We start from the raw sequence: 20,734 nt of genomic DNA, 5'->3' as shown, positions 1-20,734 counted from the left end.
TTCAACAGGAGGTCTGTCTGTCTTGGACAGCTGTATAGTAGTGTTCATATTTGTCTTGAAAAGCTATGACTTCGGGTGGAATTGAATATTTTTTTTTCTCTTAGATCCCCTGTATCTTTTATCACTGCATCAGTGTTAGCAACTCTGTAGGTTTTAGGAACAGAGCTGTCTGGAAGGGTCAGCCCGTGACACCACATTGAAGAAGCCTTATTTATGGCATTGAAATACTGAGCATGTTCTGGGGTCTCGGACAGAGCACACATGGAATTAGGACTGGCTCTAAATGATACTCTGTAATATGACTGTGTTACATGTTGGATGCCGCAGTGGGCCAGGGAACCCCTGTCTCCCCTTGACCATTTCATCTGTTACTTACAGTGTCACTGGCGGGGAGCTGTTTGAAGACATCGTGGCCAGAGAATACTACAGCGAAGCAGATGCCAGGTGAGGGGAGGGCTGTGGGGTTCGTGCAGCTCTGGTGTTTAGGACTAAAAGAAGTCTAGGCAACCTTAGGGGGCCAACATTGTATTTTACTTGACTCGTCTTTGGGGAAAATCAGAAGAGCTCTTGTCTGAAAAAGATTCTGTAGAGTTGGGCTAAGGTTATTTTGTGGGTGATATTAGAAGTCAAAAATTCAGCCAGGTGTGGTGGCACACGCCTTTAATCCCAGTACTGGGGGCGGGGGCAGAGGTAGGAGGATTGCCATGAGTTCAAGGTCAGCCTGGGACAACATAGTGAATTCCGGGTCAGCCTGGACTAGAATGAGACCCTACCTCAAACAAACAAACAAAAAATTTTCAACACTCGGGGTTGGGAAATTGGCTCATTGTTTAAAGGCACGTGCTTACAAAGCCTGCCAGCCTGGGTTCAGGTCTCCAGTCACCCATGTAAAGCCTGTTGCAAAAAGTGGCCCAAATGTCTGACATTCCATTTGTAGGGCAAGAGACCCTGGCACACCTATGCACACGTATACAAATAATTAACTAGAAAAAAATTCAATTTCCCCATATCAGTTTCTTGTAAGGCGTCTTCCAGGATTTCTTTATCTTGTAACCCTAAAGATGCCTGTTCTTTCTACTACTGTGTACTCAAAAGCATATATAAGAGCCATCTCTGTACCTCCTCATTATTTTTGGGGGTTGGGGGAACAGGGTCTCATGTAATTCAGTCTTCCCTCCAACTTGCTATGTAGCCAAGGATCATCTTGAACTTGTGATCCTCCAACCTCTAACTCCCTGGGTACTGGAATTATAGGCATATGCCACTCTGCCTAGTTTACATGATGCTGGGGATAGAATCCAAGGCTTTGTGCATGCTGGGCAGTCACTTTACATCTTCATCTCTTTCCGGCATCTCTACATTTTGTTTGTATTTTTAAAAATTTTTAAATTTATTTGAGAGTGAGGGAGGGGCAAGTAGAAAGAATGGGTGCAGTAGGGCCTGTAGCTGTTGCAAACAAACTGCAGATAAACGTGCCACCTTGTGCATCTAGCTTACATGGGGAATCGAACCTGGATGCACATGTGCGATGTCATGTGCTTGTGTTGCTTTGTGCATCGAGCTTATGTGGGATCTGTAGAGTTGAACATGGGTCCTTGGGCAAGCACTTTAACTGCTAAGCCATCTCTCCAAGCCTACTTTTTTTAAGCTTTCTTTTCTTTTTTTTTTTTTTTTTTTTTTTTTTTTTTGTTTTTTTGAGGTAAGGTCTCACTCTAGCCCAGGCTGACCTGGAATTCACTGTTTAATCTCAGCGTGGCCTCGAACTCATGGTTATCCTCCTGCCTCTGCCTCCCAAGTGCTGGGGTTAAAGGTGTGCGCCACCATGCCTGGCCTAAACTTTTATTTTATTTTATTTTCGAGGTAGGGTCTCACTCTAGCTCAGGCTGACCTGGAATTCACTCTCCATTCTCAGAGTGACCTTGAACTCATGGCGCTCCTCCTGTCTCTGCCTCTCGAGTGCTGGGATTAAAGGCGTGTGCCACCACGCCCTGCCCTAAACTTTTATTTTTATTTTTATTTTTTTTTTAATTTTTTATTTATTTATTTGAGAGCGACAGACACAGAGAGAAAGACAGATAGAGGGAGAGAGAGAGAATGGGCGCGCCAGGGCTTCCAGCCTCTGCAAACGAACTCCAGACGCGTGCGCCCCCTTGTGCATCTGGCTAACGTGGGACCTGGGGAACCGAGCCTCGAACCGGGGTCCTTAGGCTTCACAGGCAAGCGCTTAACCGCTAAGCCATCTCTCCAGCCCAACTTTTATTTTTTATGAGAGAGAGAAAATGAATTGGCACACCAGGGCCTCTAGTCACTTCAGTTGAACACCAGACATGTGCGCCACCTTGTACACACGTGTGACCTTCTGCGCATGCATCACCTTGTGTGTCTGGCTTACCTGGGTTCTGGGGAGTTGAGTCTGGGTCCTTAGGCTTCACAGGCAAGTGCCTTAACCGCTAAGCCATCTCTCCAGTCCTCTAATTTTTTGTTGGAGGGGGGGAGTTTCCAAGATAGGGTCTCACTCTAGCTCAGGCTGACCTGGAATTCACTATGTAGTCTCAGGGTGGCCTCGATCTCATGGCAATCCTCCTGCCTCTGCCTCCTGAGCGCTGGAATTAAAGGCGTTCGCCACCACCACATCTGACCTTTTTTTTTTTTTTTAAATCATAGTACGTACAAGCCACTGAACTGGGGACCTGGGGATCAGAGAGAGAGATGATGGAGCAAGTGTGGCATCTGTTTTGAAGTAGTATGAAATTGAAGAACCTCTTTGGGAGCTTTCAGCTTCTGTCACCTTGTTCCTTGACGGTCATAACCAATGCAACATGGGTCTTTTCATCTGGCAAAGTGTTCTGTGGTCCCCAGCCCTCCATGGAAGCCCTAATATCTCCTTCATGGGACATAGCAAAATTCCACACACACCATAGCTCTCTGGTGCTTGTTTTGGCCTGCCTTCCCCACCTTGGCTCTTCCTCCAGCCCCACTTCTCTGAGTGATGTCCCTTACAACCCGGTTTTGATCATCGTGCCTGCCTCCTTTCTGGTTTATGGGGTAGCTCAGGCTGTCTCTGGAGAATGGGGGAGTGCAACTTCCTCACGAATTTCTCAACCCTGAACAGCCAATGTTTGCTGATCAACTTCAGATGCTTTAAGCCTCAGGAAAAATTCTCAAGTAGAGAGATGAATTCCAGTGCCAGCAGGGGAGGACCAGGCTGTGGGCGGGAGGAGGCTGCGCTAGCTCAGGGAGCTGCGGGTAGGGTGGGGGACTGTACCAGTGAGCTTGGCCTGGCTCTGCTGGGACACTTCGCACTTTTGCCATTTTTGGCCAGAAGGCTCTCCCTGCTAGCCGGACTGTGTTCTAATTATACATTTCTGTGGAGACTCTCCTAGGCAGCTCCGTCTTAAAGTTCCTTTGGGGCACTCTTGGGCCCTGTTTTGTGGGAAGTTCATGCTTCAGTTTCTAGGAGCCTGATAAGATCCCTTAGCCTTTGGGTCTGGTAGGTCCCCCATCACCAAATTTTAAGGAGTCATAGTGCAAACCACCCAGCCCAGCACACCTGGATATTCTGTAGACCTTCCCAGCACATCTGGATACTGATCTGCAGATCTGGTGTTATTTGGTGACTAGCATGTGTTCTTTAGACCAAGCTTCCTTGGCCTCAGAGCTACTGACCTTGATGTCAGGTAATTTTGTGTTGTGAGGGTCTCTTCTATGCATGGTAGAAACTTAGAAATATCCCTGGCCAGAATACACAAAGTAGCAAGTTGTGCCAACCACAGTTGTCTCCAAACACTTCCGTATTTCCTCTGGGAGGGGTGTAAATTCACCCCCACTGGAAAAACCACTGCTGGGGCTGGAGAGATGGCTCAGCGGTTAAGGTGCTTGACTGCAAAGCCTAATGACTCTGGTTCAGCTCCCCAGTACCCATGTAAAACCAGGGCTGTTGGGAGTTCATGCAGCGGCTGGAGGACCTGGCATGCCCATTCTCTCTATCTGTCTTCTCTTTATCTCTGCTACAAATAAATAAAAATATTTAGGGCTGAAGAGTTGGCTTAGTGATTAAGGCACTTGCCTGCAAAGCCTAACAACCCTGGTTCAATTCCCCAGTACCCATGTAAGCCAGATATGCAAGGTGATACATTCATCTGGAGTTCATTTGTAGTGGCTAAAAGCCCTGGTGCACCTATTCTCTCTTTTTTCATATCTCTCTCTCTCAAATAAATAAATTATATATATATATATATATATATATATTTTTTTTTTTTTTGAGGTAAGGTCTTGCTTTAGCCCAGGCTGTGTAGTCTCAGGATGGCCTTGAACTCATGGCGATCCTCCTATCTCTGCCTCCTGAGTACTGGGATTAAAGGCGTGTACCACTTTGCCCAGCTAAATAATATATTTTTTAAAATATATTTTTAAAAAGACAGAAAGCCGGGCATGGTGGTAGATGCCTTTAATCCCAGCATACGGGAGGCAGAGGTAGGAGGATCACTGTGAGTTCGAGGCCACCCTGAGACTACAGAGTGAATTCCAGGACAGCCTGGACTAGAGTGAGACCCTACCTCAAAAAACAAAACAAAATAAATAAATAAATAAATAAATAAATAAATAAATAAATAAATAAAAATTAAGAACAAACCACTGGTATAGATTGGCCACACCTACTGCCAGGAATTGACTGTAGGGCTGGCAGGAGGTTTGCAAGGTGGATAGCCTGTTCTAAGCAACAGCAGCTCAATGGGACTCAGAGCTAGGTTGTCTGTGTCTATGCATAATCTTCAGAAATGCTCCATAGGTGTCCTATCGAGAACCCTCTTAAGTGTTTTATTTCTGGAATAATCTGTGTGCTTCTTCTATCTCCCTAGTGGATGATAAGTCTAAACACAGCATACTGTGTCTTGTTCATCTTTATGTTTTTTGTGGTACCAAGTACACCTTACGGTCACTTAATAAATGTTGAAGCAATTGAAGGAGTGCACGTTTCCCCAGAACAATTTAGGTGGCTTAATTGAACTCTTTTTCCTAAATTACAACATAAACTTCTTTATGAGAATCTTTGCTGGGGGCTGAGGAGATTGCCAAGTGGTTAAAGGCACTTGCTTGCAAAGCCTGCCCACCCTGATTCAATTCCTCAGCCACCCACATAAAACCAGATAGGCATTGATTTGAGAAGGCGAGAGACCCTCATATATTCATACACACTTGAGTGCAAATAAGTATTTTTAAAAAATGCTTTTATTGGGCTGGAGAGATGGCTTAGCAGTTAAAGCACTTGCCTGCAAAGCCTAAGGACCCAGGTTCTAGTCCTCAATACCCATGTAAACCAGAGGCACAAGGTAGCACATCCATCAGGTTTGTTTGCAGTGACGGGAGGCCCTAGCATGTGCTTTCTCCCTCTCTCCAAAACAAATAAATAAATCAATATTTTTACTTACTTATTTGCAATCAGAAATAGAGATAGAATGGATGTGCCATGGCCTCCAGCCACTGCAGATGAACTCCAGATACATGCCCCACTTTGTGCCTCTGGCTTTATATGGGTTCTAGGGAATCGAACTTGGGTGGTTAGGCTTTGCAGGCAAATGCCTTAACTGTTGAGACATCTCTCCAGCCCAAATTGTTTTTATTGTTGTTGCTTTGATTTTTTTTTTCCAAGGGAGGGTCTCACTAGGTCAGGGTGACCTGGAATCAATATGTAGTCTTAGGGTGGCCTCGAACTCATGGTGATCCTCCTACCTCTGCCTCCCAAGTGCTGGGATTAAAGGTATGCACCACCATGCCTGCCTCCAAGTTTTTTTTTTAAATATTTTTAATTTATTTAATAGAGAAAGAAGCAGAAAGAGAGAGAATGGGCATGGCAGAGCCTCTAGCCAATACAGATTCCAGATGCATGTACCACCATGTGCATCTGGCTTACGTGGGTATTAGGGACTCGAACCTGGGTTCTTAGGCTTCACAGGCAAGCACCTTAACCACTAAGCAATCTCTCCAGCCCCCAAGTATTTTAATTTTTGTTTTTCAAGGTAGGGTCTTGCTCTGGTACAGGCTGGCCTGGAATTCATATGTTATCTCAGGATTGCTTTGCACTCATGGCGATCCTCCTACCTTTGCCTTCCAAGTGCTGGGATTAAAGGCATGCACCACCATTCCTGGCTGCTGCTGCTGCTGCTTTTCTTTTGGATGAAAGAATAAAATACAACTTGCAGAGAAAGAGAAAAAATGAAGGAGTTGAATGGTCTCACCTTTCTTAGGAGTTATGTCTCCTGATGTCTTGCAAACAGATTTATCAAAATAAGAGCTTCTGTTATAGTCTCTTCTGTGCCCTTTAAGTGGCTCACTCTGGAGAAACCATGGAATCTACTTAGGCCTCAGTTTTCTTTTCTATGAAGTGCATGTTGATGAGGATAAGGAGAAAGGGGGACTTTTAGGTGGGAGATGGCACACACCTAGCATTCAGGAAGCTGAGAAGTGAGAAGATCATGAGTTCAAGGCCACCCTGGGCTACCAAGCAAGTTCCAGACCAGCTTGGGTGTAGACAAAGACCACGCCTCAAAAAGACAAAAATGGCCTGGATATCATGACCTCACAGTGCCCGACCCTACCTACACACGACCATCATAAGAGGAGGAAAAGATCATGACATCAAAATAAAAGAGAGACTGATTGAGATGGGGAGGGGATATGATGGAGAATGGAGTTTCAAAAGGGAAAGTGGGGGGAGGGAGGGTATTACCATGGGATATTGTTTATAATCATGGAAGTTGTTAATAAAATTTTGAAAAAAAAAGGCAAAAATGAAAACAAAAAACAAAACCAAGAGGGCTGGAAAGATCACTTAGTGGCTAAGACACTTGTTTGCAAAGCCTAAGAACTAATGTTCAAATCTGCAGGTCTCATGTAAACCAGATACAGTGATGCAAGTGCACGATGTCACACATGTGCACAACGGGCATGTGTCTGGAGTCCATTTGCAGCAGCTAAAGGCCCAGGCACGCCCATATTCTCCCTCTCTCTCTCTCCCTCCTTCTCTCAAAATAAATAAATTTTTAAGTTGGGCTTGGTGGCACACTCACTCGGGAGGCAGAGGTAAGAGGAGTGCCATGAATTTGAGGCCACCCTGATACTACATAGTGAATTCCAGGTCAACCTGAGCTAGAGTGGAACCCTACCTGGAAAAAAAAAAAAAAACAAAATTTTAAAAAAGAAGAAGAAAAGGGAACCCTTATACACTGTTGGTATTGTAAATTAGCACAGCCATTTTTGGAAAACTGTATGGATGTTTCTCTGGAAACTAAAAATAGAACTACCATATGATCCAGCAATCCCACTACTGGGTAAATACCCAAAGGAATTAAAATCAGTATGTTAAAGAAATGTCTGTACTCCCACATTCATTGCAGCATTATTCACAATAACCAAGATATGGAAACAACTTAAAGTGTCCGTCAACAGATGAATGATGATATAGGGCTGGAGAGATGGTGTAGTGGTTAAGGTGTTTGCCTGCAAAGCTTAACTACCGGAGTTCAGTTTCCCAGTACCCATCTAAAGCCAGATGCACAAATGGAGCATGCATTTGGAGTTTGTTTGCAGCGGCTAGAGGCCCTGGCACACCCATTCGTTCTCACTCTATCTTTCTCACTCCCTCTCCTCTGTATCTCTGCTTTCAAATAAATTATGAAAATGTGATGTATACTACTGAGCCCTGAAAAAAAAAAAAAAAAGGAAATTCTAGCCAGTTGTGGTGGCACACACCGTTAATCCCAGTACTTGAGAGGCAGAGGTAGGAGGATCACTGTGAGTTTGAGGCCAGCCTGGGACTACAGAGTGAGTTTCATGTCAGCCTGAGCTAGAATGACCCCACTTGGAAAAAGCAGAAAATAAAAATAAAGCAAATTTTGTCATTTATGACTACATGAATGGACTTGGACAAAATAAGTCAAGTACAGGAAGATACATACCATATGATCTCACTTATATGTGGAATCTAAAACTAGATGATCTCATAGAAGTAGAGTAGAATGGGGGTTACCAGGGGCCAGAGATGGGGATGGAGAAAGGGGAGAGGAGCCAGGCATGGTGGCACATGGCTCAGTGGTTAAGGCATGTGCTTGCAAAGTCTGCTGGCCCATGTTCAATTCCCTAGTACCCAATAAAGCCAGATCCACAAAGAGGCCCTGGTACACACATTCTCATTCTCTCTCTCTCTCTCTCTCTCTCTCTCTCTCTCTCTTCCCTTTTTGAAAATAAATATATTTAGTAAAATAAAGTGAAACTTGGAAAATAAAATAAAAACAAAATAGGTTACGTTAGATGCTGTCCAAAGTGATAGCTCCTCATTCAGTGATTTTGGTCCACAGCATGTGGTCTTGGATGTAGTGGTTTAACAATATGCTGGTATTTTTCTCTTTCTGCTTTTTCAGCCACTGTATACATCAGATTCTGGAGAGTGTTAACCACATCCACCAGCATGACATTGTTCATCGGGACCTGAAGGTACATACTGCAGACGTCTCTCCTTTGCCCCCTGTTTGTGACGCGTTGACGCCACCTGCTGCTTGGCAGTGGTACTGCATGAGCCTAAAGTGGGCTCCCTCTGCACTCCTAGTGGGTGTCTCATACAATGCTCCCCATTCCTTTGACAGCCGGAGAACTTGCTGCTGGCAAGTAAATGCAAGGGTGCTGCGGTCAAGCTGGCTGATTTTGGCCTCGCCATCGAAGTTCAGGGAGAGCAGCAGGCTTGGTTTGGTAAGCTGTCCCTGTCTTCTTGGAATGCAGCCCCCGCCCTTCCTCCTCTTCCTGATCTGCCTTCCTCTTTCAGAGCTAGAAGCCAGACCTTTAATGGTCCTGGACTCCTAGGAGAGTGGAGGAGGGTGGGAAGGCACAGAGATCCTTTCTGGCCCTTCGTGACTCAGTACAGTGCATCTAGCTGCTATCAGCACTGTGTCCTGGGTGCCTCTGGGGAGATGCTGGAGTTCCTGGTAGGAGCAGGGCCTTGCCCTCTGATTTAGATTCCAGGCACTACAAGAAGCCCAGCCTGTGTGCTGAGAGCGCATACAGCAAAAGCAGTAGGAACGAGAGGGACTCTGGAGGAAATTGTGGATGTGGATTTGCTCAGAGGAAAAAAACTGGGTTCAGTGTGGCTCTGCCCTCTCTTCTGCTACAGGTTTTGCTGGCACCCCAGGTTACTTGTCCCCTGAGGTCTTGAGGAAAGATCCCTATGGAAAACCTGTGGATATCTGGGCCTGCGGTAAGCCCATTCCACACCCTCAGCTTTTTGGTGTTAAGGGCCCTTGGCTTCCAGTGAAAGAGGCATTACTGTTCCCTGTGGGTCCCTCAAGGGCCCTGCTGCGTGTGAAATCAGTGTTTGCTCTCATTTCCCTGGGAAGGCTGTTGTCATTACACCCTCCTCCCTGGAGCAACTTCCTGGATTATGTTGCATCCTTCTTGGAGAGGGACTTGCCCACACCTTAGAGGACAGGAAGTGCCGAAAGAAATCTGACGTGATGTGGTGACATGAGGAGCGAGGCACTGAAGGAGGGGCTAGTGGCACAGCACTTTGATCTGGCATCCATCTTAAACTCTGGCCTGGCTTTACCTTTCTGGGTGGTTCTGAGCCATGCATGGCCTCCTTGGTTCCTCGGGGAAGTAGGTGGCTGACCCCAGTGACTGGTGTGTTCTGTCTCGCAGGGGTTATCCTGTATATCCTCCTGGTGGGCTACCCTCCCTTCTGGGATGAGGATCAGCACAAGCTCTATCAGCAGATCAAAGCTGGAGCCTACGATGTAAGGATGGGTTTTCTAAGAGCAGAGCAAACATTCCAAAGGGGTTGTGTGTTGTTATGTCACCTGAGAATGGGGCATCAGGGGACTTTGAGGACCCAAGGATGGGCATACAGGACTCAATTCTTGCCACCCTGTGGGACAACTTTTCTTTTTAAATTTTGTCTATTTGAGAGAGAAAGAGGCAAAGAGAGAAAGAGAATGGGTGTGCCAGGACCTCTAGCTACTGCAAACAAACTCCAGACACATGCGCCACCTTGTGCTTCTGGCTTATGGGTACTAGGGAATTGAACCTGAGTCCTTTGGCATTGTAGGCAAGCGCCTTAACCATTAAGCCATCTCTTCAGCTTTTCTTTTCTTTTTCTTTTTCTTTTTTTTTTTTAAATTTATTAGCATCAGAGAGAGAGAGGGAGAATGAGAATGGGCACACTAGGGCTTCCAGCCACTGCAAATGAACTCCAGACGCATGTGCCACCTTGTGCATCTGGCTATCGTGGGTCCTGGGGAATTGAACGTGGGTCCTTTGGCTTTGCAGGCAAGTGCCTTAACTGCTAAGCCATCTATCTCTACAGCCCTTCTTTTCTTTTTTTGTACCCTTCTTTAGTATCTGTAAAATTAAGGAAGCACTGAAGCCCTTTGATCTATATTTACAAAGGGTAGAGAAGCAACATGGTGTGTTGCATCACACAGGGAGGGTTCTGGAGGCTCCCTTCACTACAGTGGTAGTTGGTCACATTGCTGAGCTTGTTTTTCCTTAGTAAGAGAGAGAACTTGAAAAGGAGAATGTTGGGGTCTCCTCCCTGCTGTGACCTGATATTTTTGCATTCTAATCATTATTATTCTCTTTCTTTCCTAGTCCTTTTTTTTTTCCTTTATTCTCAAGGAAGGGTCCACTCTAGCCCAGGCTGACCCGGAATTTGCTATGTAGTCTCAGGCTGGCCTCAAATTCACAGTAATCCTCCTACCTCTGCCTCTTGAGTACTGGGATTAAAGGTGTGCTCCATCATGTCCGGCCTCTTTCTTAGTCTTTAAGTTAACAGTGGCTCTGGGATCTTCCCCAGATTTCTCCAACTCTTTGTCAGGCAACTTAGGGGACCATAAGGTATCCCAATTACAGGAATTACAAAGGAGACAGCCTGCATTTCATCATATCTCCCTTCTCCCATGTTCTCGATCCTTAGTTCCCATCACCAGAATGGGACACGGTTACTCCTGAAGCCAAGAATTTGATCAACCAGATGCTGACCATAAACCCAGCAAAGCGCATCACAGCTGACCAGGCTCTCAAGCACCCATGGGTCTGTGTAAGTGTCTTTGCCCCAGGTCTTGGAATTAGAATGGCAGCCCTTGATGTGTCTTCAGTAACCCTTTTACACCGAGCGTCATTCCAGCAGGAGGGCTGGGCAATGAATAGACCCCTGGGGTCAATAAATGTTATCAGAGGAAATGGGCTAGAACAAGACCCTACCTAGTAAAGCCAAACCAGAATAAACACAACCACCACAAAGACAAAGAGCGTTCCAAGTTCAGCCATGAAGCTTCTATGCTGGATTCCTAGGCAAGCCCCCTAGGCTGTCAATGTGGGTTGGTAGGCTGTCTTTTTATACGCAGTCTATCAAACTGAAACATCTTATTTCCAGACCAAAAAGGGAGTGTGTATGTGTGTGTGTTTGGCGGGGGGGTGTCTGGCATAGTTAAGGATCTCTCTTTTTTTCCCCCAATTTTTTATTTTTATTTGAGCCAGGTGTGATGTTACATGTCTTTAGTCCCAGCACTTGGGAGGCAGAGGTAGGAGGATTGCTGAGAGTTTGAGGCCACCCTGAGACTACATCGTGAATTCCAGGCCAGCTGGACTATAGTGAAACCCTACCTCAAAAGAAGAAAAAAATTATTTATTTATTTGAGAAAGAGGGTGCTGGAAAATCAAACTCTGGTCCTTAGGCTTTGCAGGCAAGTGCCTTAACTGCTCATCTGTCTATCTAGCCCCTTCTTTATTTGAAATAGAGAAAGGATACTAGGGAATAGAACTAAGGTCCTTTGGCTTTGCAGGCAAGTACCTTAACAGCTAACCAACTCTCCAGCCCCATATGTATGTATGTATGTATATATGTGTGTGTGTGTATATATATATATATAATTTGAGATAGAGAAAAAAGGTACTGGGGAGTCACACTCTGGTCCTTAGGCTTTACAGGCAAGTGCCTTAACCACTCAGCCATCTATCTAGCTCCAGGATCTTTTCTTTTCTTTTAGTATATTTTACTTACTTATTTGAGAGAGAGTTGGTTATGGTGGTGCATGCCTTTAATCCCAGCACTCAGGAGGCATAGGTAGGAGGATCACTGTGAGTTTAAGGCCACTCTGAGACTACATAGTGAATTCCAGGACAGCCTGGACCATAGTGAGACCCTACCTTGAAAACAAAAAAATGTTAAGTAGTTTGAGTGTCAGTAAGACTATGACTATAGAAATGCAAGAGAATGGGGCAAGAAAGATTTCATGACATACAAGTTTTTGTCTAAGGAGTTGAAATTTAATTCTGGAAGCATAAGGGTTTTAAAGAATATGAGCTTTGCATTTAAGGTCGCTTTGGAAGCCGTGTAGAGAACAGAATTGATGAGGCAAGACCTGGAGGCCAAGCCAGGCATGATGCCGCATACCTTTAATCCCAGGATTTGGGAGGCAGAGGTAGGAGGATTTCCATGAGTTCAGGGCCACCCTGAGACTACTTAGGGAATTCCAGGTCAGCCTGGGCTACAGTGAGACCCTACCTTGGAAAAAAAAAAAAAAAAAAAGCAGCAAGGCCAGATGAAGTAAGTTTTGGCTGAGGGGAGAGAGAGGGGGGTGGGCAGCATATAGTGAATAGTCTACAAATTCATTAGATAAAGGATTTAGTGTCCAGTTAGATTTAGGGCATGAAAGAGGAGTGGGCTTGATGGGTACTGCTGATTTTCACTTTGGGTCAGTGAGCAGATGTCTGTACAGTTCACAGACCTAGAAGAGGAAATGGTTTTGTGAGAAAAGGTGATGACTGAGGGGTTTTTTGTTTTTGTTTTTTGAGGTGGTCTCACTCTAGCTCAGGCTGATCTGGAATTCACTACGTAGCCTCAAGGTGGTCTTGAACTAACGGTGATCCTCCTACCTCTGCCTCCCAAGTGCTGGGATTAAAGGTGTGCGCCACCACATTTGGCAGCCTTGAGTTTTGGGCAGTGCCGTGTCTAAGCATTGTTGTATCGGTGACCTTATTTGATCTTCAGAGTAACTCTGTGGTAGCAGAGTGCACACCTTGTCATGGCACAGCCATTTGTGCCAAGTCTGAAGTGAAGGGCCAGGGATCTGCTCTGGGTATCTCATGGGCCTGTCTGTTTGGCTTCTAGCAACGATCCACGGTGGCCTCCATGATGCATCGCCAAGAGACTGTGGAGTGCTTGCGCAAGTTCAATGCCCGGAGAAAATTGAAGGTGAGTCTCCCTTGTAGGTCACCAGCCTCCTTCACTATATAGTCTCAAGATGTCCCAGAACTCATGGCAATCCTCCTACCTCTGCCTCCCTAGTGCTAGGGTTAAAGGCGTGCTGGCCACTTTGGGACTTATAACTGTGTAGCTCCTGTCCCATCACAGGAAGAATCTCCTCCCCCTGCTGGTTCTAAGCTGCGAAGGTTGTGTATGTTTGGGTCTGTGGTTTGCTAGAAAGATGATGTCTTCAAACCCTAGCCAGGCACTCCCTTTGCCTGAGGCCAGGCTAACCCTCTTTAGAGTCCATCTGCACTCATGACACCATCTCTTTCCCCAGGGTGCCATCCTCACGACCATGCTTGTCTCCAGGAACTTTTCAGGTACGTGTTCCCCACTATGTGCTTTAATTCTGCCAAGGTGAGTGGGTCAGAAATGGAGCCTGTCTGTACCAGGCAACGCTAGTGTCTTAGCAATACCTTGACCAGGCTCCATGATCCTGATTTCTGATCCTGATCTGAGGTACTGCTGCTACTGGGCCATATTCCTGAAATTCTTTGCAGAGGAGGGAGCCTTTTCTGGGAACTCAGACTGATTAATTCTTTTTCTTAAAAATCTCCCAAGGAGTAGCTTGTCCAGCCTTCCTTGCCCCTGTACATTGTTACTTAATTCTCTGAGGACTATCAACAGGAATATTTTAGCCAGTCCAAGGTATCCAGGGAGAAAAAAAAAGAGAGAGAGAAAGAAATAAAATATAGTGAATCTTCCCAAATGTACCCACTGAGATAATTTTTTACTTCATTGTGTCCACTGAGATGATCTTTTGCTTCATTGTGTCCAAGCAGAGGGTTGCTTAGTTGAAATTATTCCAAGTGTTTTATACTTTCACAGAAATAAACTTAAAATATGCCTTGTGACATTAGCTATAAAAGTGAAGAAGTTGGGACCAGCAGGTGGAAGGGGCAGGAACTTTCTTAGGTGGGCATGAGGAATGGGGAGAGTTGGGGATCAGTACTTTATAAATCACACTTGACATTTCTTTTTTAAGATGCAAGACACTCCAGTCCCCTCTGCCCCGCCTTCACCCTCACCCTCACCCTCATCATTGTTTGCCCTCAGCTGGGAACACAGTGGCTTTTCTATGAGGAAAAGATTAATGTCAAGACTTAACTGAAGACAGGTCTCTCCCCGGCTTGCTATTGCCCTGGTCTTCCCTGTCTCTAACCTCCAGCCTCGCTGTTTTGGTTCAAGACCCACCCCATCCCCTTTCTCATCTTCCTAACAAGACTCCTTCCCTCGCTTACTACCTGCACCGCCATGGAGAGGGGCTTGTGCAGGAGTGCCAGCCGCTGCTCAAGGTGGACGGCCTCTCTGGACAGGGCTTGCTTCCTTGAGCTCACGTTTCCATGGGCTCAGCTGGGCTGGATCCTCATCCTGGGTCACCCAAGGGTTTTGGCTTAGAGGAGGCCACAGGCAGGAAGGCCTAGGGGTTCACCAGCTCCGAGAGCCACGGCGCTCCAGAATGTCAGGACTGGACAGTGAGTAAACCAGGGATTTACCCTGGTTTGGAGGCTGGTTCCTAATCTTGTGGGTAGACACCAAAGGAAGATCATGGCCCTGGATTTGTCCCCTCACAGAGGGGACCAGAGGCATGTGACTGGCTGCCTCCCACAGAGTTGTGGCCCCATGCTGATGGTCCTTGCCCTCTGATCACTGTCAGCTTCGACTTTGCGGGTTTAAGAGCCTTCCTAGAGGACATGGAAGGGCATTTCTGTGCTGTCCACAAAGTGGTGATATTTCCTTCTTTCCTCTGAGTCAAAGAAACGTGAGGGCACACTGCCGCTGCCGCCTCTTGTTTAGCCTGGCCGGTCAGTCGCGGTGGCAGCATGCCCTGTCCTGAAGCCTTGCGCTTCACGTCAGCCTCCCTCTCCCATTTAATGAAATCAGCGTCCTGGTTTCAGGCAGTCGGGCTGTCTGTCAGGAGAGCGCACTCGTGCGTTCCACAGAGAGCCTCCCAGCCCTTGAGCTTACTTGACCCTGGGTCAGTGGAGCCGAAACAATGCAGTGATGCAAGGGCTCCAGGGTGGCTTCTTCTGCCCGGACTTTCAGACAGATGAGGACGGAGCTTACCTATCTCTGCAGTCTTCTGCAGAAAGAACTGTCTTTCAGGTGTAATGAAGGGCCCTCACCTGTTCCTTTAGGCCGAAGCTATGTTTCCCACAGGAACTCAAAATGGTGGTTCTCTGTAGCCCTGGATCGTGTAGTAGCTTGGTGAATGGTTTAAAAAAAAAATGAGGGCTTCCAGAAGTTATTATTTTGTCAGCCTGAGCTTTCTGGAGCTCATTTCTTGGGCATCTTCATCCCCTCAATGCATTAAGAAATACAGGCTGAGCCAGGCGTGGTGGCGCACGCCTTTAATCCCAGCACCGTGAGGCAGAGGTAGGAGGATCACCGTGAGTTCGAGGCCACCCTAAGACTACATAGTGAATTCCGGGTCAGCCTGGGCTAGAGCAAGACCCTGCCTCAAAAAAACAGAAAAAAATACAGGCTGAGACAAGCTGCCTCTTTTGGCTACCTCCCTTAAGATGGAAAGGGACCTGCGACTTGGAGGAGCTGGAGATTTTCTGTAAATGTAGCTGCCCAAGGGCCATGAGCCCTCTCAGGCCCCAGTGCCTTGCTGCTGTTGGAAAAGTGAGGGGAAAGGGGCTGCTCCAAGCTCGCCAATAATGAATGGGCTCATGTCAGCCAAAACTGGGTAGCCTCAGAAAGACACCTGCCTCCCACCAGGTCAGGCTCTTTACCTGTAGACTGACCCCTGAGGCAACCATGGGGCCAGCACTGGAGCAGTTACCATGAAGTAGACGTGTGGTATCCCTTCACCCCGTCCAAGCCTGGTCCACACAGGCCGCCAGTCTGCCGCAGGGCTGGGTGCTCCTGTCTCCTCAGCCTGCCCCCTGCTGCCTCCTCTCTTCCCCACCCTTGGCTTGGCTGTCTTGGCCACGCCACCTGGGCCCTGCTGTGCGTGGGCGGCCAGCGGTTCCCACGCCTCCTGCCAGGGGGCATGCTCGCTGCTGACTGCCCCCCCCCCGCCCCGCCCCGCCCCGCCCCGTGACTACATTGCGGCAGCTCTGTGCACTGAGAGACTGTATCCCCTCAGTTGGCAGGCAGAGCTCCGCCCCCGCCTCGCCTGCCGCGAGCGCCGCCGCCGGCCTGGCCGGGCAAGGTACGTGGCATGAGTCCTCCCTGACCGCCTGCCTTAGCTCCCTGCCACCCCAACAGGAAGGCCAGCATGCCAGGCCCACTCACCAGGGAGACGAGTCCCATGCTTGTGGGCTGAGATGGGCATGCCAGACGGACCACCTAACTTGGCATCTGCAAGCACATTGGTGTTATGAAGCCCCCCTAACCAGCCATGCATGCTGGGCGCTTGCCAACTCTCAGGAGGCAGTAGCCTGGGGACGTGGAGCTGGGCAGTAGGAGCCTTTCTTCCAGATGGCCTGACCTGCAGACAGCCCGGTGCTAAGACTAGACTCTTGCAGCACTCTCTAATGAATGCCCCACAGAGGAAGCCCGCAAACTTGCAAAGTCTAAATTTGTAAGCTGCCAGGTCTACAAGGCTATGGAGTGCAGAATCCTCAGCCAACCAACCACCCCTCAGCTTGGATCTTACTTAGCCCCACTGTACCCTAAGCCACATCAGCTCTCCCTGCCTTAACTTTCCTCATCTCTGTAATGGGGATAACAGGTAACACAGTAACGCATAAGATATGTATGTTGTAGATTTTCAACTCTTGTCTATTCAGGACAGCTATCTGGCAATCCTGATGTCAGGGCACCATCCCAGACAAATAAAAGCAGAATCTTTGGTGGATGGAAGAGGCATAAGTATTTTCTGAAGTGCTCCAGGTGTTCTCATGGGCAACCAGAATTGATAACTGGCCGGTACATTTAACAATAGGTAGTCAGGCTTACTAATACACACACTAAATTTTAAAAAAGACCTTTTTTTCAAATCCATCAAGACTGGAAGTAGGGATAAAGTCCATTTTGCGATGGAAGGACCCCTAGTCTCACTGGAGAAAGACAGAGCACAGCTTAGATAGGAATAGCCACCTCAAGGGCAGAGGGCAGTAGCAATAGTGACAACAGTAGCCAATGGTCCTTGGTTCCTGTGTGCCAAGCATTCCAGTAAATGCTTTGCAAGCATAGACCTATTGGATCCCCACCATTATCCTGTGACCTAGATTCTGTTTTCTACACAAGGAATTTAAAACTCAAAAGTGGTTAAATGACCCACTTAAGGTCACACATTCAGCAGTTAGTGGAATGAAGATATGAATCCAGGGCCTTCCAGGCGGATCAGACAGTTGGGCTGACCCGTGCCTCAGGACTTTCCCACCCTCTGCCTGGAGTCCCGCTCCATGCCTGGCTAGAATCTATTTGATAGTTCATTATTTTCTGTCTGGTCCTTCCTGCTCATAGGTTCAGACAGTCTGGGAAAAAAGGGTAACATCTAGAACCCAGTACACCAAGTGAGATCCTGCCCATTGAAAGCTTCAGCCCCCTTGGCAAAACCCTCCTGTAGGTGGTCCTGGTGTCTGTGTCTGTGTCTGTATGTCCTCACGTCTGGTCTCCTTCGTGAACCGTGACACTGTTTTCTTGAGAACACCCTGGAGATGTCTTGCATCCTGCCAGGGCGGCTGTCCAGAGAACCTCCGTGGGGCCCTCACCGCTTCACCCCGGCACTCGGCTTCATGGCCTGGGTGGAAGATGTTGAGGATACTGCTCCCGAGAGCCCCAGGTGGTTCCAGTTCCAAGTGTGGTTTTTCCTCCTAAAAAGCACAGGGTGTCTGTTTCTTCCAAGCCCTCCCTCTTCTGTGGCAGAAAAGGTCCTGAGGTGCCATGGCTCTGACTCATCCGAGATGCCCATCGTGCAGGGAAGCCACTGGGAATGGCTTCTTTCAGGGGCCTGGAGACCCTCGGCCTTTGGCCCCTTATCAGCACAGCAGTCTTTTGCAGAACCAGCTGCCAAACTTCAGGTTGGAGAGAGGGTACGATGCAGGAGACATGACTTGCTTCTTTGTTTCCACAGCTGCCAAAAGCCTACTGAACAAGAAATCAGACGGCGGTGTCAAGGTAGGTGTCTCTCCAGCCTTCTGAATAGAAACTAGCTTCTCTCCCAGCGGTTACTGGTGAATTCTGGGCACCTTGTTCTCCCTTCTTGTCCTGAATGTTCTGTTTTAATCCAGAAGCCTTTGTACTCAGAACAGAACAGCGGATTCTACTTAGGGAACAAGGGAGAGGTGTCTCTCCTGGTCTTAGCTAGATAGGCAAGATGCCGGGGAAGTGATCTAAACCATATTCTTACTTGAGATAGTCCTGAACCTGACTTCTACACACCAGCCTCATCTCCGGGGCAGAATCCTGGGCTTTTGGTCTGCTTAGGCCATTTAATCATTCTGCCCACCCTTTTCTTTCTGAAGCACAACTCCTTTTAATCAGATTAAGTCAGTGAGCTATGGTAATTCACATATGGTACCTTTCTGCTGTTTTTCTTTACCTGTGAAACATTTCCAGAATCCAAGTCAGATACCACTGAGAAAAAGCATCTCAAACATTCTTAAGGGTAGTGACATGGTGTGTCACAGCTCATTCCCTTCTAGTGTTGGAACTTTTTCCAAGGACCACAGGGACCAACAGAAAGCCCTTCTGGGATTGGTGGCTTGGCTGAGGTGAAGACAAGAGTCTGGGGTACCCACAGTGCCTGGGGTACATATAAATGTTTCAGAGGTGGCAGAAAGAGTCCTGCAGCTGGGACGTTGGTAGGAGTTAATGCTGTCTTGAAAGCCACCAACTGACACCACAGAGAATTTTAAACTAATAAATAATCTAAACCTTCAAATCTCCAAGAAAAATAAAATTGGGCCATTTCCCAGTATCTTATGTGCATAGTTAAGATATCCACTTATGCCCCATTGTTCTCTGCTCCTTTCTCGTTCCCCTTTTCTCTGCAAGCCTGCTTCTGTCCCTGTGCACCTAGTAGGAGAACCGGGGCTCTGCACATTCCTGCTGACATAGAGCGTGGGAGCTAGGTACCCCCTGGTTCTAGGCATGAGTTCTAGCCAAGCAGAGAATGGGATAGATTTAGTTGGAGAATTTGGATATTTATATGTGGCTAAGAAACTAAAATAAAAAACAGGTAAGAACTTACTTTTACAATTATTTAATATATATCTATCAGGTCTGGTACTGAACATGGTTCTGAGGGCACAAAGGAAGTTTGTTCATTTTTTTTTTTTTAGAGGTAGGGTCTCACTGCAGCCCAGGCTGATCTGAAACTCACTCTGTAGTACCAGGCTGGCCTCTAACTCACAGTGTGCCTCCTACCTCTGCCTCCCAAGTGCTGGGATTAAAGTGCCACCATGCCTGGCCCACAAGTATGTTCTTGTTTCACCTTAGAAAGAAGAAAATGAGCACATCTGGAATCAGCTAACCACTGTCATTGTTTCCTCATCTACTGGTTCAGTCCAGAGAGCCTGTGGTGGAAAGCTCAAGGCATGTAGGAAGATGAACCATTTCAGTGATTACCACTAGGATATGGAATTGGAGGGAGGAAAGAACACTTTGAATGCGTTTTATTTGTTTTGTTTTCATCTCGGAGAGAAAGGGAGTGTGTGCACACCAGGGCCTCTTGACACTGCAAACAAACTCCAGATGCATGTGACACTTTGTACATTGTGGGTCCTGGGGAATTGAACCCAACTCAGCAGGTTTCATGAGTTCTCATAGCATGTTGATGTTCTCTGCTCAGCTGATAGACAGATGTCGGGCAGACATGGTGGCACATTACTGTACCCAGTATTTGAGTCTGAGATAGAGGTGGTGGTGGTGAATTTGAGGCCATCCTGGGCTACATGGCAAGAGCCTGTCATTTATGTGTGTGTGTGTGTGTGTGTGTGTGTGTGTGTGTGTGTGTGTGTACATCATATTTACATCATATGCATATATGTGTGTGTATATGGGGGCCCAAATTCTAGGGCTGTGGAGGTGTGGATGGAGATGAATGGTAAAGTACAACAAGGTCCTGGGTTTGATTTACCAGCACTGCAAAAAATATTTTGCAGTTTGAGCAGACTTGAAGGTTTGTGTGTTAGACTGTGGGAAGTAATGCAGGCCACTGACTGGTAAAGCTGTATTAAGAGTGACAAAGCTTTGAAGGGCTTAGAGGACTACTCATTAATAGAACACATGTTTAATGTGCACGAGGCCCTGGGCTCAGTCCCTAAAACACAAAAGCAGATTTGCCTGAGTGTCTGTGAGTGAATGGAAGAGAAGAAGAGCCATGGATAGATATTAGTTAGCATTTGGTACATTCTGGAAGTATGGTTCAAAAGAAAAGGTGGTTAGAGGGCTGGAGAGATGGCTTAGTGGTTAAGCGCTTGCCTGTGAAGCCTAAGGATCCCGGTTCAAGGCTCGGTTCCCCAGATCTCACGTTAGCCAGATGCA

General features: G+C 47.1%; 1 protein-coding gene across 19 annotated transcripts in view; it reads left to right on the top strand.

Moving 5' to 3' along the window:
- The window catches only part of Camk2g (calcium/calmodulin dependent protein kinase II gamma), a 76,100-nt gene that overhangs the window by 28,600 nt on the left and 26,766 nt on the right, over positions 1 to 20,734 (top strand). For 11 of the 19 annotated variants that reach the window (XM_045137367.1, XM_004657938.3, XM_045137361.1 and 8 more), the window contains exons 5-13: positions 379 to 444; positions 8,418 to 8,490; positions 8,640 to 8,742; positions 9,161 to 9,244; positions 9,685 to 9,779; positions 10,958 to 11,080; positions 13,154 to 13,237; positions 13,569 to 13,611; positions 18,321 to 18,364. In XM_045137367.1, the coding sequence (XP_044993302.1) occupies positions 379 to 444; positions 8,418 to 8,490; positions 8,640 to 8,742; positions 9,161 to 9,244; positions 9,685 to 9,779; positions 10,958 to 11,080; positions 13,154 to 13,237; positions 13,569 to 13,611; positions 18,321 to 18,364 (715 nt within the window). Of the gene's footprint in view, positions 1 to 378; positions 445 to 8,417; positions 8,491 to 8,639; positions 8,743 to 9,160; positions 9,245 to 9,684; positions 9,780 to 10,957; positions 11,081 to 13,153; positions 13,238 to 13,568; positions 13,612 to 16,385; positions 16,452 to 18,320; positions 18,365 to 20,734 lie in introns of all 19 variants that reach the window. The other 8 variants (XM_004657935.2, XM_045137356.1, XM_004657937.2 and 5 more) reach the window with 2 other exon arrangements.

This window comes from Jaculus jaculus, chromosome 18 (genome assembly GCF_020740685.1).
Source record: "Jaculus jaculus isolate mJacJac1 chromosome 18, mJacJac1.mat.Y.cur, whole genome shotgun sequence".
Taxonomy (NCBI): Eukaryota; Metazoa; Chordata; class Mammalia; order Rodentia; family Dipodidae; genus Jaculus; species Jaculus jaculus.
Note: the sequence above shows the minus strand (reverse complement) of the source record. Positions and strands in the feature narration are given on the sequence as shown.